The sequence below is a fragment of the Lupinus angustifolius genome, chromosome LG10 (genome assembly GCF_001865875.1).
Source record: "Lupinus angustifolius cultivar Tanjil chromosome LG10, LupAngTanjil_v1.0, whole genome shotgun sequence".
Taxonomy (NCBI): Eukaryota; Viridiplantae; Streptophyta; class Magnoliopsida; order Fabales; family Fabaceae; genus Lupinus; species Lupinus angustifolius.
The window spans coordinates 3298480-3320963 of record NC_032018.1 but is presented as its reverse complement, the minus strand read 5'-3'; the positions used below and the strand labels follow the sequence as shown (position 1 = coordinate 3320963).

Genomic DNA, 22484 nt, shown 5'->3' with positions numbered 1-22484 from the left:
TTTAGGTTAATACTAAATAGTTAAAACCTCACTAAATTAAACTCACACCCCCTTGAGTTTTAGTGAATTTACAAAAATCATCCTTACTTTTTTATATCTACATAAACCCTATTATTTTTATACTTTCATTATACTTTGACCACCCTACATGAGAATGAGAAATATGTTTAATTCTTTAAAGAAAAAAAAAATGTGATAAATACAATTAAGTTAGTCTATTATATTGTGAATATAACTCCAAATAATATATGATTCAATACCTCTTTATTATTTTTAGTTCATTAACTATACAATATAAGAGCGATTCAAACAATATATCTTTAGAATTGTTGATACATTTTGTAACAAAAAATAATAAATATACATTAATTTGTATACTAGACTTGTTTCCACAATATAATAGGTATTAATTTGTATACTAGACTTGTTTCCACAATATAATAGGTTTTGACTAACTTAATTACATTTATCACATTTTTTCTTAAAAGATTACACTTATTTCTCATGCATAAGTGATGATAGAGGATTTAGGTAGGTTCAAAAAAGTGTGTGATGATTTGTATAATTTTACTAAAATTTTATTTTGTGCTTAAACTTTACATTCAATCATTAACTTTCACTTAAAGTCTTAAGTCAAGCTATCTCAATTCACATGACATTCCCCAACACATTTGCGAAATATAGATCAAAATAGTTCACTGACAATTCAACAAAATCAACCATATAACATCCATTGCTTGATTACACAGCATATAAGCTCAAGGAAATTCTTCAATGCTACCTTCTTAGGTCTTCATAGATGCTCCACCTTCCATTTCACCTCCTGCTGAATATGTTTGAATCTATCATGGGTACTTCTTAGCTGTGAAGATTCTTTGATTCCTTTTATCCAATATATGAGGAATAAGAACAACTATCACATCATATAGTGTCTACCTTCTTACGTCCAAATTCGTAGGATTTTAGTTTCCATGCATTATACTTTAATGAAAACTGGTTTATTCTTAGCGACCCCTTAATATTGCATGACAAATATAACTTATATAAGTCACATCACTAACCTGTATATTCATTTTTGGTCCCCTATCTTTCCCATGCAAGTGGTTCCAGCACATTAATTAGCCAACGAATCACGGCACGTTTAGGGAGATTTTGTTCCCCATATGAATTTTGCATGAAAGAGCATATCAACTTAAGCTCTTCACTATTTTTTAGGGCTCATTTGATTCACAATATAAGATAGTATGCCCTATATTTCTTGTTATAATCCTGAGTTTGATGATCTAAACGAGATAGAATATGGATATTTTGAAGGTATAATAAATGTAGCAACCCAATAGGTTTGCACAGACATTAACATGAGTTCACTAATTGTATACTACAACCATAGGAGAGGTTTGTTGAGGAGTGGCATTTGTTTTGGCTGCAATTTTCTTGATTATCCGTTCATAGTATGCTGCATTCTACTTAGTTGGAGATATGGGTAAACCCAATAGTGAAATGACATTTTGAGACATTCCTCAAAGCCGTTTACCTGTTTCAATTCTTGCATTAGGTCCGTTCTAGCACCTCCAAAATAAATTTGACCTTTTTGTTGATTTGTTACTTGTAAGACCGATAGCTTAAGAGAATTCAGAAAAGCATGTCATCATGGCCTGGATGGCATGAATACTAAATAATCTGCAGAGCAAAAAATTTTGAACTTCATACTTTTGCACTGTGGATGAAACTTCCTCTAATAGTTTTATTGTTTGTTTGCTTCGTAATACAGAGCCAATTATCAGGCCATTATGTAAAAACAGTTCAAAGCGAGTTCTCTGCTTCACGTCAAAGGACTTTAGATAGAGGTATATATTATTTGTTATGCAACAATAGTCACTTTATTTATACTATAAATGAAGTTAAACTTAGATAGTTGTATCATTTGTTATGCATAACTAGTGACTTTTCACCTAAAATTTACGTACACAATAACTATTTAACATGTTATTATGATAGTATTGAAATCTTTCAATTCGTGCTGCAATATTCTGATGTTCAACATTTATGTTGAGACAAGGAAAGTAAACTACTTTTTGATAGTGTGGGCAGTGATTGGAATTATAGAGAAACATGTCTAAAAGATAAGCTTGTATAATCATCTTTCTAGTGCTTATACATGCTGATAATATAATAATTAATAACCATCTTTAAATTTAATATAGTTCATATTTCATGACTTATATTCTTCCTTGCCAATTTTCTCTGCAATTGCAGCTTATGATGAAATGAATTATTTAAGCTGTAACCTTGGAGTGGAAGATTATAATATGCCCAGACAAGCTTTGGCCTTCTATAGAGTATGTTACTATTTTGAATTTCATTGTTGTTAGACTTGGTTTCTTTTATTCAATCATTCATGTGAAGATGGATCTTTTGATTTTATTTACATAATCATTGTGTATGCCTCATGTGTGATGAAGATAGCACTTGAGCGAAAGTTCACAAGGGGACGTAAATCAGAACAAGTTCAAGCTGCTTGTCTCTATATTGCTTTTCGGTATGATATTTTTATGCTCTTGGGTCTCTCATTATGATATTTTTATTAATACTTTGATGATATTAATTATTGATACTGTATTCCTTTTGCTGATGAATATTGTTTCTTCATTTTTAAGTCTATTCTTACCCTTTTGCCAAGTATTCAATGAATATTGTTTTGGCATCTTTAATGATGCAGAATAACATCAGACAGAATTATATGGCTTATGTTGTTTGAGTTTGCAATGTTATAGTGGAAGCATCTAGGACTTTCTCAATGATTGTTGTTAATGGTTAGTGAGTAGTAAATGACAATCTGTAGTGCTTACATGAGTTTAATGGAATGCTTTTTTCCTTCCATGATCATATTATTAATGCCTTGGATCCACGTATAAATTAGTTGCATTCATTTTTATGCTAAAATTAACTATGTTTCTTCCTGCAGGGCTAATGATAAGCCGTACCTTCTTATTGATTTTTCAAATTGGTTAAGGACAAATGTGTGAGTATGCTTTTCTTTTGTTATTACTGCTTATATGTTTCCCCTTTGTTTTTATTTATATTTTGGATGGTGAGCCTTAGCGAGACAATAAAGTTGTTGCCACGTTAACTGAAGATCATATGCTTAAATCTTGGAAATAGTCTCTCCGCTTGCGAGAATAAGGCTAAGGCTACATATATTCACCCTCGTCAAATATTGTGTTTCTGAATGTCCTCCGTTCCTGTCTTTTACTTTTGTGCAGTTATGTGCTAGGTGCAGTTTTTTTGCAGCTTTGTAGAGTATTAAGTCTCTCAGAACACCCAATTGTTCAAAAATCTGTTGATCCCAGTCTGTTTATTTATAAATATACCAATAGTAAGTATCTTTCCCATGCTCAACATTTTCTAATTGGACCTGTGAAATATGTGGTCTATAGTATAGTATAGTCTCAGTGCATTGATGTTCATAGAAGAGGTTCAATTGAGAAAAGGAGAGAAAGTGATGGAAAATCTAAAAATAAAATCTTTGGAAAAATGTGTCATACTACTCATAAACAAGGGCTAACAGTACCAATAGTAATAGAGTGTTTTCTCACACTTAAGAAATACATAAGATACATTTTGTATAGTTTTGTTTAAAGTACTTCTATATAAACATTTCTGTCTCAATTATTTTCTTGAGCAAGGAAACATAATCACATTGGTTTACATTTAGATTTGTTAAAGGAAAGGAATGTGCGTGTGTCCGAAACTGCACTGAATATTATTGCCAGCATGAAACGTGATTGGATGCAGGTAACTTGATGTTGATCTGCATTTTTCTTAGTTCCTTTTTTGGTTAGAAATATTGTTATTATAAGTGTTGTTGAAACCGGACCGGACGGTCCGACCGGTCTGACCGTTGACCGGACTTGAAAACGGCTCTGGTTTGCCGTCTTAACCGAATGAGAGTTGGACCGCTTTGAACCGGAAAAAATCCGGTCCGACTATGTTAAACCCGGTTAAACTGGATTAACCCGGGAAGTAAACCGGACGGCTCACTTAAAAAAAAAATGGGACAATGTTCTAATATTTTGTTTTAGTACGGTCCAAAAAAAGATAAAGAGGTATTATTTCATATAATTATACATAATTATTAATTATATAAAGTTTTACATTTATATATAACTATATATTTATAAATAAAAATTATTAATTATGTACGAAATCACCCGGTCAGACCGGACGGTTTAACCGTTTAAACCGGTTAAACCTAATACGGGACCTCTGCCGGTTTGACGTCCGGCTCGGGTTTCACAACACTGGTTATTATTACTATGATGATATTGCTATTGTTTTAAAAAACAGACAGGGAGGAAGCCTAACGGATTATGTGGTGCAGCAATATACATAGCTGCTCTTGCACATGGTTTTAAGTTCTCTAAGACAGATATTGTAAGTTAGAGTTTCATTCTCTGGATTGTTGCTAATTTTATTATATGTCACCCAAAGGTTCCTAATATGAAAATATGGTAGTCCTTTAGTTATTAATTCAATGTCATAACTCATAACTGTATGACTTAGTTGCGCTTTTAGTCCATCTAAGTCTTGTGAGATTTTCGTGAATTTTTTCTTCAGGTGGTTCAGAATTTTAAGGATGTTAGTCCTCTAGTTATTAGTTGTGCCTTACTAATTTTCTTCTTATCTTAATGTTTCGTTTAATTTGCTAATTTTCGATGCAGCTTAGGATTGTCCATGTCTGTGAATCGACATTGACTAAGCGCTTAGTAGAGTTTGAGAATACAGATTCTGCTAAATTGACAGTATGTTCCTATTCCCTGTTATGCCTTCATTTGATTTTAGAAGTAAATGCAAAGTTGGTCAATATGTTATGGTTACAGATTGAGGAGTTAAATGAGATGGCAAAAGAGGAGGAAAAAAATCCAATTAAAATACCTGATGGTCAATTGAACAATGGTACATCAAAGGATCTACTATGTGAACACAAGGATAGTGATGTTCCCTATTTTGCGCTTGGATTATGTGAAACATGTTACAGGGATGTGAGTAATATCTTCCTGATGCTGATTTTTAAGGCTTTTATTAACTACTGCAGATTCTTATCATTTATTGTTCTATTGATTGTTGCAGTTTGATAAACTCTCTGGTGGACTTGGTGGTGGTTTGGATCCTCCTGCGTTCCAGCGCGCTGAAAGGGAGCGAACGGAAAAATCGCATTCCGAGGAGAGCGCCGATAAATCAGATGATGTAAGTACACTTTGACTAGGTAGAATGGCAGCATACATTTACCTAACACTGATGTCATATTTCAAACCAGAACATCATATTCATGCCTTTTAAAGCACTTATAAGATCTTTAGACTGTAGGTATTCTAGTTGTAACTGAACATTCCAGTGATAATGTGAGTACTAGGTGCCTTGGAAATATTTCAATTTAAAAATCTTATGTATTTATTGCTTGTTTTTTTGGTTAGTTGGTGAAAGCATCAAATGGTGCAGATGAGAGCAGAATAGAAAATTTACATACCTCTGAGTCCGAAAGTATTGGTGGGTGCTTTTACTTCTTTCTCACCATTACTGTGATTTTTCTGCTTACAGTTTTTGAATCCAAATTTACATAAAATGCTTTCAGGGGCTACTGTAAATGTGTCCACTAAATATGATCAACATGATGAGTCACATGAAGATGAAGATATGAATACCAATGAATCAGAAACTTTCTCGGATATTGATGATCAGGAGGTAATTAACAAGTTCCATGCTTCATCCATTGGCTTCTCTTATTCATGATAGTGTTGTTTGTGATTGACTAATTTTCCTTTTCTTGCCGCGATCTCTATAAGGGCCGATTTTTATGTAAACAATTAACAATTGGTAGAGGAAGTCATAATCTTGTTTGTAAATTAATGTCCGTGTGTGAAATATCAAATCTTTTCAAAATAGTATGTGGAACAAAGGGTTATAAGTCTATGTAGGAAAATGATTATGCATGGGGTATTTGGTGTCTAAGTATGTTTCACAGTGCCTTGTTGCTAAAATTGGTGTATGCTGACTAGGTTGATGGTTACATTGCTGATGAGGAAGCAAAGCAACAGAAGAAGATTTTATGGGAAAATGAGTTTTCAGAGTATCTTAAGGTTCTCACTTTCTCTTTAGCTTATCCACATTCTCTATCATTATCTAAACTCTGAAGTGGGTGCTTGTTGCTTATACTTGTATTGTATTTGCCTCTTGTTTTCTATTTCATAGTTTGGCTTATGTGGAAGATTATTATGTACTGCATTTCGCTCAATCTCTATTCTATTTTACAGGAACAAGCTGACAGGGTAGCCATTGGAGCAAAAACCAGAAAGGTAACTTTTGAATCAATTTTCTGATGATGTTCTTTGTGTATGTTGGTTGTGATTTGTGGGATTCATTTGTTCTTCTGACCATATTAGCCTAATAATTGCTTAGTTAAAACCATGAACAATGGGACATAGAACTTTGATTAAATAATTGATGTTAGTAAGTTAATAATGTATGCTCAATTGGTCAAGAGGTGGATTTTCATTGTGGCAACCGATAAATATATTTTTAAAAGATAATCCTATTCTTGATCTATATTATAGAGATTCAACAAAGTTTTATGTTAGTTGTCAACTGCCTAATACAACCTTCACATTTTCTCCGGGCTGAGGACCGACAATGTCTAGCGTCATGCACACATATGCAAATTTCTCAATGAACATGATTTATGATATGTGTGCAATTATGCTGCATGAACTCCAACAAGGCTTAATTTTTTCAATATTTTGTATGAAATGAAACAGAGACGACCTCAAGAGGCAAAAAACTCAGGTCCCTTTCAATCTGCTGCAGAGGCCACTCGCCAAATGTTTGAGAAAAAGGTATTTATTAAAAGTACACATGCATATTCTGATATCTTGTTCATTAAAATAATTATGATGCCTTCTCCTTTGTTTCAACACATTTATATTTTTTTATGATGCTATATCCTTTTCTCCTTTGTGTAATTATTAATAAAATTTGGGGTTTCTTTTTTCGTCAACTTTTTAAAGTCATTTCTGAAACTTCAGGTTTCAAAGATAGGGAATAAGAAGAAAGGTAGGAGTAACAAAAAATTGTTATTAGTTCCTATTAACAACAATGTCAGCACTCAAGAGTACCCACTTAAAATCTAGGATGAAAATAGATAATTCAAAGTTAGAAGGATGCAACACTAAACTCTTTTTTATAGGAAACTAAAGGTCCAAAACTAAAAGAACCCTATTTTATTGACACTTAAAAAACATATTTAAGTCTATTTTATCTTGTCCTTACTGTTGTATTGGTCAGCACAACAATAAATATGAGTTGTGTTAATTTGGCTTCCTAGGGTCTTCTAAAAAAATGTTTGCATATCAGTGCTAATGATATTTTTTACTTGTATTTGTTTGCAGAGGATCAGCTCCAAAATCAACTACAGTAACTTGGACAAATTATATGAACTAGTAATTCTCTCCTTTTACAGTTTTTGCTTGTTATTTCTCTCCTCATAGTGTTCCACAAACATGTTTAGTTGATAATTGATATAGGTGAAATGTCATTGTCTTCAATTCCATCTTATGTCATTTGCATTTAAGTCATTATTTGTATGTACATTGCAAATCATAAGATAGTTAAATCATAGATGATAGATCTATAAGATAGTCATTATTTGCTTTATCTATCTGCCCTTGATATCCCAATCTTTGTTTTCTTTATAGTTTGGTATTCCTATTGTATAATTAGTAGTTGTATCTCTACTTGGTTGTTACGTGTAAAAAGTAATTAGTAATATATACATTACTGAAATTATAATTGTGTTTTTGAAAGTTTTCTTTGAAGATTAACATATTATTAATAGGGAGCTTGCGACAATAAAAAGAAAGTGCGATTTGATCTGCCTTCTGATGATCATGATAAGATCGAGTCAAAGGTAGAGGACAATATAAAAGATGACGAATTGGGATCAATGGATGAGATTGAGGATGATAATGTGGATGGTGAATATGAAAATTCTTTGTACGATGAAAATGCAGACCAGAAATATGACTATGAATATGATGATGATTATTCAAACTATGATGGTTGAATCATACAACAGGACACCAAAATTTAGATTGAGGCCATATAGCAGTCTAGAACTGCTGATCAGTTTCAACTCCTGCCAGAATTGTTGAGTCCATTTATTCATCAGCTACATTTTTATTATATATGTAGGCTTTCCATCTACTTCACCTATATTTTGTTAGTTTATGTTTTGCATTGCTCATTTATTCCTTGGCATTCAGTTCTTTTTCTATACACTATAAACTACAACAGACACCCAAGTATTGAGCTAATTTTTTATGTTTATTCAGATGTTGAATTGTTTTTGCTGTCCCTTTAAATGTACATAAGTTCACTTTCCAATAGAGGCTAATAAATTCTATTGAAATTGAGATATATGTATAAATAGTTGATCAACTATGTGAAAAAAATTAAATTGGTATAATAAGGGTTATATGATCAGAACCTAGAAGACTTTATTTGATACAACCAGCTAATAAAATAATTGAATACGCTTCAAACTAGTCGAACTAGAGCTTAGCTCGGTTCAGCTCAAAACTAGACTCGAGTTCGATATGAGTTATTTTTTTTAGCTCGAGTTAAGCTCGGTTTAAGTTCGTGAACTGTTCGATTCAGTTTGAGTTGGTTCATTTGGCCAACTCAAATAACTAATTCATTTTAAAAGAGGGAAAAGTGCATAAAGCCCCATAAAATTTATGTCTTTTGCAAGTAGGCACTATGAATTATTTTTTCTTCCTAATTAACCCTTAAACTATATTAGTTTGTGAAGTTAGTCCATGTATAAGTACATTATTAAATTACTCATAAATAACAAGGAAATTGTTTCGATATGAGACTCGCAACAATGTATGTTACTCAATGTTGATATCCAAAGTAAACAACCATCAAAATATATAATTGATTAAGAAGATGAATATAAGTAAATTACAGAATTAAAAAATGATTATTAATACTTATAAGCATAACTTGTCTATTGTGGTATTAATAAGGAATGTTTGAGTAAGTAGTTGTTGGCTTAAGGAACTTCTTTAAAAAGAATGGGGTAGTTGTCATAACAATAAGAGAATTTTCTGATCTTATTGTTGATGCATCCATTGTTGATGATGTTGTGGATAGTTATTTGAAAGATGTAATTGTCTTTTTGATTTATTACTACTTTTTTTGAACAATTTCAAATAGATATTTATGGTTTTAAATAAATTTTAGGTGCAACAATTTTTTTTAGCCAATGATGTATCTGCAGATGACGAGATTGCAAACTTTGTGTTTGTGCAGGTGATTTGTCTTGTTATGTGAACTTCTCATTGAGTCATTTTAAATTTTCTAGTAATTTATTATAATTAAATCAATCTATATGGCTAAGTTAGTAAGTTTAATACCTCTGAAAAGTCAGGTTGTGAATTTTTTCATCCACACATCAAAGGGTAGGCTTGGTCGAAAAACAGTGGAGGAGAAAAGAAAGTTTAAGTGAATATGCTTGTTTGAAATCCTAACAATGAGCTGGAAAATGAGGGCATGTTGTGAATTGTTTTTAATTTAACAATATATTTATGTAGAAAGCAATTTCACTAATAGTTAAAGTTTAAGGGTTAATTAGGAAGAAAAAAATAGTTTATGGTGCCTATATGCAAAATGTATAAAGTTTAGGATACTTTTATAGAGTTTTCCCTTTAAAAAATAATGCAAAAGGTTTTATATATAAATGTAACATTGTTTATATATATAATTATAATAAATATAAAAAAATAATGCATGAATTATAATAAAAATAAAAAATTAATTTATATATATATATATATATATCGAACTAGTTCATGAAACAAACGAGTCGAATTGTATCAAACTTAAGTTTGACTCATTTATTTAACGAGCTCAATTTCCAGTTCAAATTTGACTCATTTGGTTTATGAACCCAATTTATCGAATTTCGAATAAATACCAAATTAGTTCGGTTTATTGTCAGCCTTAGTTATAAAGTTGATAAGCTGCCTAATTCACAAGAGCCCTATCTTATATATCCCACTTAACTTATTAAATACAAGATTGTTTTTAATAACCATACAATTTTTTTTCAATTTTAATTTTTCAATTTCTAAAAAAATGTGAGGGCGAGTTTCCCATGGGTTCCCCAAACACAATATGTGTGGGTTTGGGATTGAGGTTTCAAGGACACCTTCCTTAAATCAAATATGTTGAATTGAGGTTATAGGTTCTACTTTTTATGTTTTATTGTGTCCTAATTCATTTTAAAAGTTGTTACGTATTTATAAAAAAAATCATAAAAACAAAATATATATTTTTATGTTATTTAATGGAATTTAATTAACTTATTATATGAAAACAAAAATATTTTGGGATAAATTCTGTTTGATTGTAGGAAGCATTGGGTTAGAATAAGCAAAAAACAACACTTGCCCAACCATTTTCCCATCCGTAGGCAAATACATCTACATGGTTCATCTCAATCCGGTTGTTTTCGTTCATAAAAACAGTTCATTATCTCGTTACGTTTTTTTCTCTTGGAAAAAAAAAATCCTAAACCGGGTTTTGGTTATCAACCGGGTTTTTTCTCCTGAAAAACCCAAAACCGGATTGTGATCATTATCTCATATTGACACCCTAGCTATATAAACCCTTACTTTCACCCTTCCGCTGCTGCTGCTTTTCGAAACCCTAGGAAGAGAAAAAATGGCAGAGGGACTCGTTCTCCGCGGCACCTTGCGTGCCCACACCGACGAAGTAACCGCTATCGCAACCCCGATCGACAACTCCGACATGATTGTCTCCTCCTCCCGCGACAAATCCATCATCGTATGGCACCTCACCAAGGAGGACCGCACCTACGGCGTCCCCCGCCGCCGTCTCACCGGCCACTCTCACTTCGTCCAGGACGTCGTCCTCTCCTCCGATGGCCAGTTTGCGCTCTCCGGCTCTTGGGACGGAGAGCTCCGCCTCTGGGATCTCGCCGCCGGATCCTCATCACGGCGATTCGTTGGACACACTAAGGATGTGCTATCTGTTGCTTTCTCGGTTGATAACCGTCAGATCGTGTCGGCGTCTCGTGACCGTACGATTAAGCTGTGGAACACTCTTGGAGAGTGTAAGTATACTATCTCTGATGGTGGTGAAGGACATAGTGATTGGGTTTCAGCTGTGAGGTTCAGCCCTAATAACCTCCAACCAACCATTGTTTCTGCCTCTTGGGACAGGTAAATTTGATTTCATATATTTCTTGTAAGGTACTTATGTAATGTTTATATTTTATTATTTTGATATGAATCATACCCATTGTCATTTTTGTTTTCAGTCCTATTTTGTCCTGTAATGCACTTTTTTGTTATGTGAAACGAGTGAACATAGATTAGAATTTATTTAAGCCTACAATTAAATTAGTTATTGATATTTTTAATACTTTAGTGTTTTAAACTGTAATGAGTGAATACATTAATTTCTATATGTCCCATGTATTGATAGTAGTTCTTAAGACTATGTTTTGATTGATGTAAATGTAATTGACTCTATTTCATTCCATCCAAAACCAGATATAATTGAACAAAGTATAATGTTTCTGTATTGTAGTTCTTCAAACCAGATATAATGGAACAAGGTGTGATGGAATTGACTCTATTTCGTTCCATCCAAAACCCTATTTTTTTTCTTCAATCCATTCTATCTCACATTAGTAAATATTCAAACATAGCCTAGAATCTCACATGTAAATTTAAATAATCATTTTCATATTAAATTTAGGGATATTACTTGTCTCCTTTAGGCACAATTTTTTGACTACCATTTGAGATTTACAAGGAGTAATGACTCATCGTTGAGTTTTTTATTGTTCTGGAAGTAAAATTTTGGTGCATTTTTTCTCAAGAGTTAATATTGACTGTTTACACAATATCTATTATAAAATCCGAATTTATATGCAATTTCTTTAGCTCATGGTTATGATTAGTTTGGTGAGACAGCTTTGTTCTACAGAAGCCATATCGTTTTCACATCATGCACATTTTCCATTTCCATCATTTATCATTATAAGTTGGTTTCCATTTTTTCCACTTCTCTTCTCTTTAATGTGCATTTGTCTCAATAGGACTGTGAAAGTTTGGAACTTGACAAATTGCAAGCTGAAGAACACCCTTGCTGGGCACAGTGGGTATGTGAACACAGTGGCGGTTTCACCTGATGGTTCACTTTGTGCAAGTGGCGGGAAAGATGGGGTTATTTTGCTGTGGGATTTGGCAGAAGGGAAGAAGCTGTATTCGCTTGAGGCAGGTTCTATTATTCATTCTTTGTGCTTCAGTCCTAATAGGTACTGGCTGTGTGCTGCTACAGAGCAGGGTATTAAGATATGGGATTTGGAGAGCAAGAGCATTGTGGAGGATCTTAAGGTTGATCTCAAGTCTGCAGCTGATGTCACCACCGGTGGAGTGTCCAACAAGAAGAAGGTAAATTGTTTTCCATGACCTCTTTATATAGCTGGTAATTGCTAATCAATATTGAATGGTTAGTGGGTTAGGAATTTTATTTGTATGTTCTTACCAATTTGAGTTTTTTTGTAATCATGTGGATAAATGGTATGTTCAGTTGTATTTTATTGAACAAACTGTTTTTGGTGGTTCTACAGTGGCAGTGTACATGCCATATTTGTTCTTTTTGCCTTCTCATTTTATAAACTAACTTATGGATATGGTAGTCTTTACCAAATTGTGGTACTATGATGTTCAAAACCTAGTCATAGCATGAAGTTGCTGATTTGTGCCCCCCACCCACACACACAAAATCACAAATATGGTGTTTCTGATTCATTTGCTAATTTATTGTCTCTTTGTGATTGCTGTATAGGTTATCTACGCCACAAGTTTGAACTGGAGCGCTGATGGAAGCACCTTGTTCAGTGGTTACACCGATGGTGTGATCAGAGTTTGGGGAATCGGGCGAAGCTTCTAAGAAATGAAGACGCTATTGTCTGTTGTAATTTGAGACAAAATAGTTACTTTTTACTTGTATAACGGTCGAGGATATTCTCTAGTTTGTTTGTTGAATATTTTTTGGGTTCATTTTTGTCATGTTGGATGATAATGGCTTTGGGGCCTTTAATTTATTTCAAGTACAAGTATTTGTTTTGATTATTAATCATTATATGGTTGCTTTCAGTTATCCTTTTTTGTTATTGTTCTCAATCTAGTACTTTTTGTGATTGATATTGTCTTGGTGCGAAATTTGATAGAGGGACTAAATGGGAAATTAGAAATATAGAGACAAATTTAGAAGTACAGAGTCCTTTTAAGTTGAAGTTGAAGCATATGGAGTTTAAGTTTAGTGAAAGGCCAACAAATCTTACCCTTATCTTTATAAGGGTTGATGATCATATAATAAGTTTCTAAATTTAGGTATTGTGGGTTAATCATATAAATGGTGGGGAAATTGATGTTGATGCAAACTATAAGTAGCGGTGTCATTTGTGATAAAAATGTTTCATTCAAACCTAAGGAAAGCTTTTATGGCGTGACTATTAAACTTGCAATTTTATGAGATGTTGGTGATAAAATGTTAATAAAGAATAAATTTTATGTAATATAGATGAGAATGTTGCATTCAATTCAATGAGTTAATACACTAGACAATAAAGTTTTAGAAATGAATGATGAAACATCATAAAAAGAGTAGATCAAATGAAATTGTCCAATTCGAAGAAGAGAAACTAAGAAAAATCATAGAATAAATAGTAAAAAAAAATTCAAAATTAATGCTCTGTTAATGAACATGAACATGATTTATAATATATCATAATGACATCATTCCAGGGAAGTGCTATGAAAAGAGAGTAAAAAAACAAAAATGTAATGATATATATTCTTTAATTTGTACTTAAAATTTCATTTTTGTCCTTGAATTAAAATTAATGTAACTTCTTTCTCTAACATCCATACTCTAAATTGTTGCATGTAAAACTTATCTATGCCACCTTTGATTATGTTTGACGTTAGACTTGTAAATTGATGACACTACGAGATTGTCGTATCTAAAACTAGATGAGGAAAATTTCAATGCTTGAACCATTATAACTATAAGAATGAGAACTATGTTATCACCTTTATTTCCAATTAGAATTATACATTGGTAAGAGTTCTCATTGTTATCAATATCCTTTTTCTGTTACAGAAACCATTCTATATTGTTTGGACTTATAGGGATGATCACCTGTCCCTTTAGTGTTACAAAGTGATATGTCATTCTCTAGGAGATAAATTTTAGGAATTACTCTTATAGATTATAATGTAATTAATAATTTCACAAAATATAAAAAGATAAAAGATATTTAAAAAAATGAGAGAGTCTTATAACTTATTTTTATGAATTAAAAGCTCTATAAATCCACTTTCAATTGTGAGATTCATAATCAATATAAAAAGATAGTGGGCAGTTTGATAATTTAAATAATTCTACAATTACATTTCTCAACCAACTGAAAGATTAGTTTATTTAGAAATAAGTAGTAACTTCACTATATAATGAGTGAAGCACACGTTAGGTGTATAACTTTTAAAATTTGATTATTTAAGTAGTTTGACACTTTTTTAGATTTTAATTATTTCTATAATCTATCTGATAGTGTAGGTGTAGGAGACCTAAAATTATTCTGAAAGAATGAAATTAATAATCAATATATAAAAAGATCGATATAAGATGAAACCGTCAATTTCACTTACGGACCTAAAAATCAAATACATTTTCTAAATCAGAAACAAGTCTACCATCAACTTCTTAACTTCTTTACATCATTACCTTTATCTTTATCATCATAAGTTCATAACATATTTTTTCTTTAAGCCATAAGGGCTTTGCCATTCTTCGTGGGGCTCAATCAAAAGATCACAACAAATATATCTCCAACTCGTCTTTCCCTATGAACTCCACTTATATCCATAATCATTATCCACCTGTTAGTAACACCATAAACAAACAACTAAAGATTAGAAGAAGGAAATTAAGTAGGTGGGAAATAATTATTCGGAATATTTAACTTTTCCAAATGAGAGATTAATGAACCGGAAGAACAAGATAGTGATGTAATATGTGAGTGAAAACTCGACACCCCAAATAGTGATCTTCTGAAATGGTCAAGTATTACATTTAATATAAATTAACATTCCATAACAATAGCCAAACGAACTAGACCATGCAAATATATTATATATAAGATCAAAAAACAAATTAAATGAAGAAACTGTAAATAAATAATGATTTAAGAAGATAAAAAAAAAGAGAGGAAGGTGTAGAGCTCCCTTCAATCCAAAGAAAGATAAGACTTATAGGTAATGAAGCTCCCAAGATATGCAAGCCGCAGAACTACCTCAAACACATGAAATGGGTAGAACTATGGGATCCATAACTTAGCAGCTTTATCAACCAAGCAATTTCCTCATTTGGACTTCAAAGAGCTCCACTCCACAAACCCTTTTCAGAGATAGAATAATCCAACCCTAAACTAAAACTTGCTGCAACTAATTCATTCTATATATTCACACAAATCTCAAATATCAATACCATCTCAAAAGAAAGAAGAATAGTAGAGAAACCATGAACACAATGAAACCCATCCTCATTTTCTCATAATATAGAGAAAGTGTTAAACATTACCAGGAACAAACAACCAAAACACAGTTCAAATAAGTAAAAGAACTCTTGAAGAGTATGAAAAGTTGAAAACCCTACAGATTAAACCTAAGCAGTGAAGTGGGTAGTCACATTCAGTTACTTAAATAAAGCCTTGGAAATGAAAACGTGGAATTTTCATCACCACACCTCAGTTTCGTTTTCCCTTTTAATCTCATTGAGGCATTCAGCATAAATACCAGCCATAATTTATTATTTCTTATGAAAATAATAAAATATTTGGGTAAAGAATCGTTTCTGTTCTTAACAACAGCACAAAATACAAAATACCGTTACTTGCACCGTTACACGTAATGTCTGGTAGAACCGTAGAAGAAACAGAAAAGCCTCTCCCCAAATATATAAGAAAAATAATTAAATAAATTATTGTATTACTCTCTATTTCACCATATTTTAACATATTCGTGTTATTCTAAATTTTTATATGCTTTATAAATTCAATGTACATTTATATTTTCTTTTCAAATTATACTCAATATTTACTACTTATTTTGTATCATATATTTCTTCATTTTATTTCTTTTTAGAGAAAAATATATATATACACCAGCCTTTCCATTGTGATGCTTACATTATTTATGTGATTTGGAGGTTAAATGCCTCAAGGTGTATGATAATGTTCAAAAAGGCTCTTATGTATGATTCATTAATCTTTTCTTATTGACAAATGATAGTATATTAATATTTTGTTGTAAGTGAAATTCGAACTTACAACTTATTTCACTTCATTCCTTGAACTTTTAACCCTAACTATTAAACCACTTATGACAAGTTTGATTCACTAATCTTTAGTAAGAATCAGTTTTGTCATGATTATTTCTCTTCGTTTAACGTTTGTCCAATATGTGTGAATGCTTATGAAAGCATAATGCGCTACATTATCATATACAGTCTGAACTTTGGAACTCATGTTACAACTCTTCTCCATGGAGTGAATATCTTCAACTAAATAACTCGTATTTAAAGGTTGATTTGAGTTACTTAGAAACTTGCTTGTTTTTTCTTAATATTGTAAGACTCCACAAATAAGTAGTTCACTCTTTTTGACTCTAAAGATTGACCCTTGCAATAGATTCCAAGGTAATGCCCTTCTTATCAAGGGCTTGCATTAGATCTTGAGATTATTAAAGCTCTATTGCATAGAAGCCAACAAAATTTGCATATTATTTCACTAATTTGTGTTGGGATTTGGGAGGTCTTTATTTAGAAGGCTATACCATTTTTAGATAAGCGAAAAGACATATAAATAAATTTGACATCCAAAACCTTAATGTATTAGATCTATGAGTTCATCTATTTATATATTTTTAGCCTATCTATTTTATATAAGCCTTTTTCATTAACACTTGAAATAACCAACAATTTTAATCATTATAGTTGTATTGGTCATCATACTTTTGCATCCTCATTCTTCTTTCATTCCTTTCATTAATAAAGATTATTTGAGTGTTATTTTTTCTGGCAGTTCTATAATTTTTTGCTTTGAGTATTTTGCACCCTCTACCACCCAAAAGAAATTATAAAAATCAATAATAATTAATCCACGAATAATAACAAATTACCCTACTAATATAAAAAACTCATATAGTATATTTTGTTAATAAATAATCATAGATAAATATGAAATAGCTTATAGCCGTTGCAGCCTCTTCTCTCATTCCCTCTATACCTTTATCACTGTCTCTGTCTTACGCTACCATCTCTGCTTTTTGAGGCTTCACATTTCACCATCATCATCAACAACAACATACAAATTCTCATTGGATTTATGGGTTCTCTTCAAACCCAATCCAAACACTAACCATCTCCACGATCACCTGAATCTTAATTTCATTTGAATTTTTACCAATTTTACCATTTCTAACCCTAACCATTCCCGGACGATCCTAATTGTAAATTATCAATTTTGGACCTTGGGTGATTTATAATTGATATTTTTTTTTACTTTTTACATCAATTTTTTGGGATAAAATGGCAGAACTCGATCTATCGAAGAAAGTAGCAGACAGGTATTTGAAGCGTGAGGTCCTTGGTGAAGGTACCTATGGGGTCGTTTATAAAGCCATTGATACTCAGGTACTGTTATTTTTTATATAAAAAAATAAAAATTTATGTGAATTTTCATTTTTCAGTGGTTAAGATGATTGTATAGTAGTACTATTATTTTCTGGTGTTTCTTATAATGATGTTTTCATTGCATGAACAGACAGGACAGACGGTTGCAATTAAGAAAATTCGGCTTGGCAAGCATAAAGAAGGGGTGAATTTCACAGCTCTCAGAGAAATTAAACTCCTTAAAGAGCTTCAATATCCACATATAATTGAGTTGATAGATTCCTTCCCACATAAGGAAAATTTGCATCTTGTGTTTGAATTCATGGAAACGGATCTCGAATCTGTCATTCGAGACCGAAATATTTTTCTTTCGCCAGGCGATATCAAATCTTACATTCAAATGACACTAAATGGTCTTATGTTTTGCCACAAGAAATGGGTTTTGCATAGGTAGACCATGTTGCTGATTTGGTAATTTCAAAACTGTTACTTGCTTTTAGTGCCAAGTTCAAAGGTTTGGTTGTGTATTTTCAGGGATATGAAGCCAAATAACTTGTTGATAGGATCTAATGGACAGCTGAAACTAGCAGATTTTGGTTTAGCGCGGATATTTGGAAGTCCAGACCGCAGGTTCACTCATCAGGTTTGCTTCTTTATGTAGAATAGCATGAGAATCCCTTTGAGTATGTGGGAGTTACCACTTAGAGGAATTTGAAAATGAATTCATTTCTTTTAATCAAGCTCCGCATTCTTAGTAAACTGTGAATTTAAACTCAAACCATTATGTTAATCATCCTACTTTTGTCAGATTCTTTTGCTATAAAACTAGAAAATTTTCCTAAAGTATAGATGTTTGGAATTGGCAAAACTGAAAGGGTCCACCTTAGATTTATTATAGTCAGTGGATTTTACCTTGAAATCTTCATTATTCTCTGGTTTTTTGCCCAAATCAAAACAGGAGAGGAAAACAATATTCTGGAGAGTCGACACCCAAGCATTTAAGTAGAAGTATACTAGTTTTATGCCTGTGTTCTAAGATTATGGTTCTCTGAAGAGTGGAGTACATTCTGTTGAACCAGTAGCCGCTTACTCTCCAACTTCAATGGCATAAAAATGTTTCTTCTGGAGTCTTGTCTTCCATTCAATTTAATTGTATTAGTTTGTTGTTTCTTCCAGATGTCAGTTTTTGCATATTATTGAACATAACGTGTTTCGTCCTTATGTTTTCCTTCTGCATTTTATGTTGATGGATGTACACAGTTAACACTTGTACTTGAATAGGTATTTGCTCGATGGTACAGAGCACCTGAGCTATTATTTGGTACCAAGCAGTATGGTTCAGGGGTTGATGTTTGGGCTGCAGCTTGTATATTTGCTGAACTGCTTCTTCGCCGACCCTTTCTGCAGGTAAACCAAGATTGTCACAGTGACTAAGTTATTTATGGATTGTTTATGGTAAATCATAACTGGTTGATTTTCTGGAGTAGATAGATTTTATCTTAACAGTTGACCATTTTAGGCCATTTTGAGCATTCAACTTTGTTTAGAAGAAGAAGAGATAAACCATTTCACTTAAACCATCTAGTTCAATTGGCATTCTGAATGAACCCTTCAAAGCTGTTTTAATGAGAAGGGATTAACTCAGATGCTGTTGTTTATCTGTTTTATAGACATTATTGACTATGAGTTTTGACTTCCATCTTCTTCTTGTTCTGTTTTTTTAATGTAACTGTTCTTCTTTTATAATTTCCAAGAGTGTATATGTCATCTATTGCCTTGGTTGATTTAATTCACCCGTTTGTGTGTTTGGGCATCATTCTTTTAGGTATTTTCCTGACTTTATATTAAACATTTGTTAGGGTTCAAGTGATATTGATCAATTAGGAAAGATTTTCGCAGCTCTTGGAACTCCATCACCTTCTCAATGGCCTGATATGGTATACCTTCCTGATTATGTTGAATACCAATATGTTCCCGCCCCTCCTTTGCGCTCTTTGTTTCCAATGGCAAGTGATGATGCTCTAGATTTATTGTCAAAGATGTTTACATATGATCCAAAAGTTAGAATTTCAGCTCAGCAGGCGTTAGAGCACAGGCATGTGTCCTAAACATTCTATTGAGAAAATAATTACTCTCTCCTTTTCTCCCTAATTTAGTCTCTCCTCTATTACTTTAGGTACTTTACTTCTGTACCTCTGCCCACAGATCCAGATAAGCTTCCAAGACCTACCCCCAAGACAGAACCTAAGGCTTCAGATTTTGATTCACATGAGGGTCCTACTGTCATTTCACCTCCGAGAAAGTCTCGGAGAGTGATGCCAGGGCGTGATGGGTTTGAAGGCAATTCTTTGCAAAGAAATAAGACTGACGACAATGTTAGTAGTTCTAGACAGAAAGCTGGTGACAATACAGGCAAGACTGATCCAGCACCAATGTCACTAGATTTTTCTGTCTTTGGATTAAAACCTCCAAATAGACCTACAATTAACAGGTAAAACAATATTTGATCATCCAATCATTTCGAAGTGGCCAAAAGCCTAATAGTTTGTAATTTCAACTTAGTCAAACATTAAAATGTAGACAATATGGTAGTTCATCAGTACTTCAGCTTGCATAATGAACCCTAAACCTTTTACTGATGTGATTGAGGTTGGAAGTAAATAAGCATTCCTTTACATATATATATAGGGGCCATATTGGGTGAGAGAAAAGTGTTTATTATGAAATGAGAGGAGTAAATCTTGACCATTGAATCTTCACTGTGTAGTTTGTATGCTTTATATATATATATTCTGAGTTATGTTCATGACTAGTTTTGTGAAAGCATGCTGGGCAAATGGAACATATCGCTGTTTAGATGGTGGAGCTCTATGATAGCAACAGCACTATTAGACGGTGTACTATAGTTCTATGCTGTACTGCATATGTGGCAATTCACACCAAAGTTCTGAAACCATGTTTAATCATAACTAGGATTTCAAAGTGAGATGGAAATAGTTTTAGCTGTTTAATATGCTTATTTCTATGATGGAATTTACTATGCCTTATAAACTTTCATCTTTTTGATATAGTTGAATAATGCAAGAATGTGCCAGATGTTTGTCTTATCTTCCTTTCAAAATGTAAATAATGTTATCTAACTTAGTTCCTTTTTGTTCTGCAGTGCTGACAAAACACATTTAAAAAGAAAATTAGATCTAGAGTTCCTGCAGCCAGAATGAATATTCTATGACCAGTGCATCAGTCCAAGGGTTCTTATGCCTTTGAAGAAATGATCTGAATCTGCTTTGACTGTATGCCATTCCTTATCTCTGTCATCTCTTTATGAAGCTACTATGGATGTGTAGATGCATAAAGGAAGAAGTAGCTCTGACAGAAGATTAGTTTAGATATCCAAAATAATTAATATAAAAAATAGTAACCATAAAGTTTTTGTTATTTGCATTCAAGAAAACTTGTATAAGTCCACTGAAGGCCTTGAGTGAGGATTTGTGGAAACTGAATTTAAACTCTAATTTTTAATTAAATATGGGAGCTTTATTGTACACTTAAAGTGTACATGTTCAATGACTCACTTATGTACCTAAGTATACATCAAATGAACCATAGAGCAAGTTTATTGGACAATCTCTTGTACCAACTGTCTAAACATGCATTAGTCATATACTCTTAAGAAAAAAACAATACTTAGCCAAAAACATTAATTTATTTTGTAAGAGAATTCCAGCACCAATTATGTACTGCTACTGTATACTAAAATAATGGTGATGGTTCTGCCATAAGGACATTGATGCTGATTTCTGTTAATGAAGGATCTTCTCCTATGAAAGAGTAACAATTTGATCACTGTCATGCACTCTTATTGCTGCCCTTTTTGCCTGAACAATAAAGATATCCCTGTTAAAATCCAAAGTTGACAACAAAACTGAGTTGAAGATAAGAATATGACTTACTTCTTTCTCCCAATCAGTGCGTATAGTGACAAGAAGAAACATTACCACTTGCACCATAAGTGCTAATACAATCCCTATAAAGAGCCCCTGTGTTCATCAAGATCAAAATCATTTACAAAACATTAGCTCCAGTTGAACAAGTTTCCTATGAAGCATGGGGCAACAGCATGATAACGAAGAAATCCGGTATGTTTACATCACTTTTTACACCAATGGATGACATAAAACCTTAAGGTTAGTGGTTGACAACCACAAATTTGTACATTATTAATTGGTATAAGCTTGTGTGAAAAAATGGTGACATTATTTTTTATATCAAACTGGTTAAATCTTACCTCCCCTTTCATATGGAGGACAAAAGCTAACACAACCGCAACAGGAATGCCGAGCAGATAATATGATCCTAGATTGACAAACGCACCAAGCTTTTGCCAACCACATCCTCTTGCAATACCTTTTCACAACCCAAGAATAAGCAAAGGTCAAGTTCACATAGGAATATAAACACAAGTTCCTATGGTACATGACTTGAAGAAAGAATCAAGTCCCGTTTGATTGATTTTATTCAATACCTTGGAATGCTGTTTGAATTGAGTCGAGGAAGGCAGAGCTCGCGAGAATTGGCATCATGGAAGTCACATAAGTGACCACTTCATGTAGATCCGTAAAAGCGCGACCCCAAATGTTCCTTACCAACATAAG

The 22484-nt window shown here is 32.7% G+C and overlaps 3 protein-coding genes across 3 annotated transcripts; all 3 read left to right on the top strand.

The window, feature by feature from the left end:
* On the top strand, window positions 1769–8116 carry LOC109357925 (transcription factor IIIB 90 kDa subunit-like). The gene is made up of 18 exons (XM_019601980.1): window positions 1769–1847; window positions 2257–2339; window positions 2463–2539; window positions 2966–3022; window positions 3264–3376; window positions 3716–3795; window positions 4348–4434; window positions 4722–4802; window positions 4881–5042; window positions 5131–5247; window positions 5475–5547; window positions 5633–5742; window positions 6057–6137; window positions 6312–6353; window positions 6813–6890; window positions 7443–7522; window positions 7749–7752; window positions 7889–8116. Exons 2-18 carry the CDS (start codon window positions 2268–2270, stop codon window positions 8114–8116), a joined length of 1542 nt encoding a protein of 513 aa, XP_019457525.1. The 5' UTR covers window positions 1769–1847; window positions 2257–2267.
* Window positions 10738–13250, top strand: LOC109358116 (guanine nucleotide-binding protein subunit beta-like protein). The gene is made up of 3 exons (XM_019602194.1): window positions 10738–11303; window positions 12188–12542; window positions 12940–13250. Exons 1-3 carry the CDS (start codon window positions 10783–10785, stop codon window positions 13042–13044), a joined length of 981 nt encoding a protein of 326 aa, XP_019457739.1. The 5' UTR covers window positions 10738–10782; the 3' UTR covers window positions 13045–13250.
* LOC109358113 (cyclin-dependent kinase D-3-like) lies at window positions 17417–21403 on the top strand. The gene is made up of 7 exons (XM_019602189.1): window positions 17417–17850; window positions 17981–18279; window positions 18364–18472; window positions 19111–19236; window positions 19689–19924; window positions 20006–20320; window positions 20993–21403. Exons 1-7 carry the CDS (start codon window positions 17746–17748, stop codon window positions 21048–21050), a joined length of 1248 nt encoding a protein of 415 aa, XP_019457734.1. The 5' UTR covers window positions 17417–17745; the 3' UTR covers window positions 21051–21403.